Source organism: Palaemon carinicauda, chromosome 13 (genome assembly GCF_036898095.1).
Source record: "Palaemon carinicauda isolate YSFRI2023 chromosome 13, ASM3689809v2, whole genome shotgun sequence".
NCBI classification, from domain to species: domain Eukaryota; kingdom Metazoa; phylum Arthropoda; class Malacostraca; order Decapoda; family Palaemonidae; genus Palaemon; species Palaemon carinicauda.
Window position 1 is genome coordinate 51,389,950 of NC_090737.1, and position 6,340 is coordinate 51,396,289.

The window sequence follows — 6,340 nt, forward strand, 5'->3', positions numbered from 1 at the left end:
AGCATGTTGAGCTGAACATCTTCATGGTCGACGTCGGTTAGAGCAAAGGGGTAGTGGTCGAGTATGAGATTGTGCAAGACACATCCACATATGGTAAGCAGCTGCACTACTTTAGGTTCCTGTTGTGTGGTGGTACCGAAGAATAGCAATCTCATATGCAGGATACCAAACACATTCTCCACCACACAACAAGCACGAGCCAACCTGTAGCTGTAGATCTCATGGTGAACCTGGGATATGTGGGGGGGGGGGATGGTTTCATCAGAGTTGCCTTGAGGGCGAAGGCATCATCTGCTATTATGTGGAAGGGGATTGGAGTGTCATCATTTGGCAGAGTGCTGTCCTGAGGAAATCCCACTCGGTTCTTCTTGATGGCATGATGAAGGTTACATTTGATCCTGGTTCTTCAATCACCAACACCTTCTCTGGCACTTACGTCGATGTACAGGAACTTGTACTTTGCATCTACGACTGCCATGAGTATGATGTGAAACTTCTTGTATTTATTATATGGTGATCCTCCTTTCCTGGGCCTCTTTATAGGGACATGCTTTCTATCAAGTGTCCCTCCACAATTATGGCAGTTCCACTTCTTTGTGAATACTTCATCGACCGTCTTCCACACCTTGGGAGTTTTGGGGTACTTCAGGACTTCATGTTTGTAGATGTCGATGATGGCTTTACACACTTTATGTACAAATCTGTAAATCACACTCTTGGAGACTCGGAAACTATATTGCAAACTTGTATAAGAGTCTCCACTTTCCAGGAAGCAGAGGGTGACAGCCAATTTCAATCCCACTGTTAGAGGATCTCTCATTCTCGTCTGTTTCTTGGTGAGCATTGGAGAAATGAGGTCAACCATCTATGCAAACTATCCTGGCTAGATTCGGACGGAGTTCTTGTATTCCTTAGGGCAGGAATGTCCAGCCTTTTAATTTAATGGGCCGCATTGCAAACTTAGATATTTAACTGGGCCGCAAAACCCCAGAATATCTGAATACATTTTAATGAAAAATTACAATATAAAACAAAACCATGAGAATACACTTTATTACAACATTTTGGATATTGTAACGTTTATATGTAGCTATACATAAAAAAATACCATTAGATTTAATTAACCAATATTAAATCAATGAGACTATTGACTTTGTCTTCCAGAATTTAATGAAAAATTAAAATATAAAACAAAATCATGTTTATACTCTTTATTACAACATTGTAATTATTGTAATGTTTGTATGTAGCTATTCATAGAAAAAACATTAAATTTGATTAACCAATATTAATTCAATGAGACTTTTGACTTTGTCTTCCAGCCATAAATGTTTTGAATATCTGCATCGAAGGATGTATTCTTAATTCTAAGAATGTTTGCTAAATGTCTGTCAGTCAACCTATTTCTTTCTGCAGTTTTAATGTTTTTCATGCAGGAAAAAAACTGCTCGCAAGAGTATATACTTCCCCACATGCATAATAATTTTCTGGATAAATTTATAATTTGGTTGAATTCATTGAGAGAATGCAATTTCATATAAAATAAAGGAAGTTTGTGCTCTCTATGGAAAGTTTTTAAACCTTCCCGACTTTGCAGCTCAATCAGTTCAAGTTGGTACTCAACTGGTACTTTATCATATTGAAATGAAAATGGATCATTAAATAATTTTATCTCAATTTCAATCTTTTTAAAACCTGTATTCCTGTAATGCTAAGTAAACTATACGCTGTGACGTTCCCATAGCGTTAGTGCGGGCCAGTGTTGCCACTATAAAATTTTGTAATTCCCAAGAACGACCCATGAAAAATCCCAAGATTGACTATAAATTCCCAAGACCCTCAAAACACACATTTGAAAGGTAAAACCAATTGATTTGAGTGATACAGTATATATTTCTCACCTGAAGCAGTTGCTAATTGAGGTAAACATTCATGGCTTCTTCAATCTCGTCAGTATCACCTTCATCCGCATATAAAGTTGCCAGTTCACCTCCTTTTCTGCTAGCTTCTCGTCCCATATATCGCTTGTGACACTTCCCTCCTTTAACATCTTTAATGAGTGCAGGTGAGGGTTCCCAACGGTGGCACCCATCTTGCCTTGAAATGGATTGCATTGCAAGAATGCGGTTTGCAACAGTTGACACTTGCAGCTTGTTAGTTTGCTTATTTATAATACGATTCATCTGGGAAAATACCCTCTCTACACAGGCAGATGAGTGTGGAAGCACCTTTAAATTGCACATAAACGTAGAGAGATGATGGAACTTTGTCTGATTATTGGTGTCTTTAATTGATTTCAACTCAAGCCAGAATGAGGTTGCAGGCATACCCGAGATGTTTTTCAGAGATTCCTTGAATTGCAACAAATCCTTCCACTGATCTTGCAATTCATCTAAATCTTCTTCTTTAACTAAGTTTGGAAAATTCACTGCCAGTTTTCCAATAGATTTAATCCCTCTCTGAGGTGAAAGTGCTTCTTTGGGATCCATGATACTTAACATAGCAAGAATACTATCCTCCTTAAAATTGAATCTTTTCTTCATTTGAGTGCACAACTCCACCAAAATCTCTTACAATCATTCCGAAATCTGCCTTCATATTCTCCTAATGGCTGCTTAATGAGCATGGCCTCACATCTGCCACCAAGTTCCATAATGCTTTTGTGTTTTGCAGCATCATTAGGATCAAGTTCTGCCAAACTATGTGAATGAAGAATGTCTTCATCTACAAACAAAGCAAGGATACTTCTATATTCATCTGATATAGTAGAATATAGGGTTGCAATTCGAAAATAATGAGATTGGAACTCAAGGTTCATTTTATCAACTTTACTTATGTAATTAAGGAATAATAACATGTGCTTTGTTCCTGGGGTAGCCATGGTCTTGCTAATTTGCGATGCCCCATCCACCTTATCTGTTTTAGCTTCTCCCTGAAAGAATAACTGCAGTGCATCCCATTGTTCTAAAATCCTCGTTAATACCAACCCCCTTGACAGCCATCGAGTCTTGTGACAGTTTCAACATTTTGTGCTTAGGAGACTGTACTACATCTTGAATCATCTGAAATTGGTGTTGACGTTTACTGCTCCTTGAAAAATAACAACACACATCTTTTAAGAATGTTTCAAGGAATGATGGCAATGTGTTACTGGCATGGCTCGAACATAAGGCAAATGAGTGACATACACACCCTAAAATGAACACAGACGGAAGGTCTCTCTTTAGATGAGCTTGAAATCCATTATTTACCCCTAGCATAGTGGAACAATTGTCACTTGCAAACCCTACAATATTTTGTAAGGGTATCTCTTCCTTTTCCAACATCTCTTTTACTGATTTATAGAGTCCTTCTGCACTCGCATCATCCACCTCTACAAAATCTAAAAGTAAGTCTGCAACTTTACACTTTTTTTCATCATACACTCGTACCATCACTGCTAAAACTCGAGACACAGAAACATCCGTGCTTTCGTCAATAATCAATGAAAAATAATTTTCTCTGCAAAACTTTGCTACCACCTGTCTTTCTTCCCATGCAATGCCATCCTGAAGCATGTATGAGGCTTTTGTCTTTTTCATTTTCATGTTGCGAGCTGTTTCACACACTGGGAACATTTTCTTTATTACGTCAACCAAATGGTCAGCTTGAGCAAAAGGTACACCATGTTCTGCCATGTAACCTGTTAAATACATTTCAGCTTTTGCAACCTTATCTTGTGGAAGTTCTGCATCACTCCTCTTGAAAAATTGTTTAATATTTAAGGTGTTCTTTTTTGCATCTAAATTTCTTGTGTGCTTTGATGAAGCTTTGTGCTTCATAAGTGCTGATTTATTACAGTTCTTTAGTTTCCAGTCACAAACACTACAGATGGCAGCATTTTTATCATTCGGATCTTCTTTCACCCAGTCTCTAAGTTCGACATCTGTCAACCATTGCTTATTAAATGATTGTTGATACCACCCTTTTGATTTTTTTCTTGGAGTATTACAGCCACTCTTAGAAGTTCCAGGCTCAGGATCGCTAGAGTCACTCATTGCTGCGGGTGCATACGTGTGTTCTTCAACTGTTAATCACAAACTAGATCAAGCTAGCCTCCTTACCCTCAGAGGCTCGGAAGGCTCGGAGATAGACAGGAAAGCTACGATCACCTTACTCGATCTCGACGTGTACTGTACCTGTACGGGCAGGGAGGGACTAGGGAGGGAGGGGCCGGGTGGGGAGTAACACGTTGAGTGAGTAATCAAGTACATTAAAATGATATAGACAATTGGTGTTCTGATACATATTCAGAAGAGGCTATTTTCATTTTTTTTTAAGTAATTGTTGGTCTGACTGGCGGTAGTCACGCAGACTAGACGAGAATTGAACAATTAGGAACCAAACGGAACGAGTTTTATACAAGATAATTTTACGTTCATAGCACGCAGGGTGTTCTCACGATACTTATGATGAATTATGTGTCTCTATGTAGGCTACGAGGCAATCATGATTTAATGTTATGTTAATATAGTAAGGAATTATCTAAGAAATTCTGAAAAATAATCTATAATCTAAATGACAATTTTAAAAAAGTAAATTATGTGAAAATAATCTAAATATAGATTTTAGATAATCAAGTTCGCAGCCCTAGCTAAGCCTCATCACAGAACCAAGCAACTGACAATATTATAAACTTAGTATCATGCTCAGTCGTAAATTTCATCTTATTCATGTTTTTTAAATTGTTTTTGTTGATTTTATTTATCAAATATAAAGTATTTTGATTAAACTAAATGAAGACACTAGCTCACCACATAATAAATTTGCTAAAAACTTTTTTTTTTTTCTAATTCAAGTCGATAGTGGGCAGCATTCAAACACTGAGTGTGCTGCAGGTTGGACATCCCTGCCTTTAGGTCTTCTCGGTGTAGTTCTTGTAGCAACTGGTCATAATCTCCATGTATGGATCTCCTCGTCAGCCATTCCTGGCACCACGTTGTTCTTCTAGCTCTTCTCTATGCTTCTTCTTGTGCCATTGGTGCCACAGGTCGTTCTTTGGGTCTTCTGGTCCAATACTTCTTGATGATATAGGCAGCAGTTACCAAAATAAGGTGTCCGGTAAATTGCTCGAAATCAATTTCTCGAAAAATTATTCTTCGAACTATCTATTCCTCGAGAGACAGATTGCTCGAAAGCAAATGACTGAGCATTTTGTTTTCAACCAATTGAACTGGAAAAAGACACACATTTGTAGAAAATAAAAGCAATTGTTTGGTTATATCAAGAATGCAAACTAAAATTCATAGATCTATTTGCCTTTACAATTAAAAAGGAAAAGTATAAAACCTTCGTTCGCTACTAAAATTTTTAAATTTATTTGTCTTTACAATTAAAATGGAAAAGAAAAATCATTCATTCTCTACTGTGTTAATGTGTAATATTGTGAGCAACACTTCTTAAATATTCTTCAACATTTCCTGTGTCATCATAGCTAGATACAATATATTCTAATCTTTGCACGCAGTCACGGTATTTTCTTCTGCTTCCAGGTACACTCACACCTCACAAAACAGTCATTAACGGCTAAGATAATGGTACTTATCAAAAGTTTTTAACGCCCTTGGTATCTTTATTGAACTAAAACTAAGAAGGTTTAAAAAATAAAGTAATTAACGGCTAAGATAAAGCTATCTACTTATGATATTTATAGATTGCGAGTCGGTTTTTTAATCTTTTAAAGAATGAATACCGGCTTTCGAGCAATCAGTCTTTCCAGGAATTGATAGTTCAAGAAATAATTTTTCGAGCATTTAGTTTTTGAGCAATTGATTTCGAGCATTTAGTTTTAGTATATTAGTTTTTGAGCAATTGATTTCGAGCATTTAGTTTTCGAGCTATTGATTTCGGGCATTTAGTTTTCGAGCTATTGATTTCGGGCATTTAGTTTTCGAGCTATTGATTTCGGGCATTTAGTTTTCGAGCAATTGATTTTGAGCATTTAGTTTTCGAGCAATTGATTTTGAGCATTTAGTTTTCGAGCAATTGATTTCGAGCATTTAGTTTTCGAGCAATTGATTTCGAGCATTTAGTTTTCGAGCAATTGATTTCGAGCATTTAGTTTTCGAGCACTTGATTTCGAGCATTTAGTTTTCGAGCACTTGATTTCGAGCATTTAGTTTTTGAGCAATTGATTTCGGGCATTTAGTTTTCGAGCAATTGATTTCGGGCATTTAGTTTTTGATCTATTGATTTCGAGCATTTAGTTTTTGAGCATTTAGTTTTCAAGCTATTGATTTCGAGCATTTATTTTTCGAGCTATTGATTCCGAGCATTTATTTTTCGAGCTATTGATTCCGAG

General features: G+C 36.8%; 1 protein-coding gene and 1 pseudogene across 1 annotated transcript; both read right to left on the bottom strand.

The window, feature by feature from the left end:
- Positions 1–406: 406 nt before the first annotated feature.
- Positions 407–865, bottom strand: LOC137651563 (uncharacterized). Its single transcript, XM_068384791.1, has one exon. It carries the CDS (start codon positions 863–865, stop codon positions 407–409), a length of 459 nt encoding a protein of 152 aa, XP_068240892.1.
- A 1,048-nt stretch (positions 866–1,913) lies between these two features.
- LOC137651564 (uncharacterized) lies at positions 1,914–3,026 on the bottom strand (annotated as a pseudogene).
- Between the last annotated feature and the right edge of the window lie 3,314 nt (positions 3,027–6,340).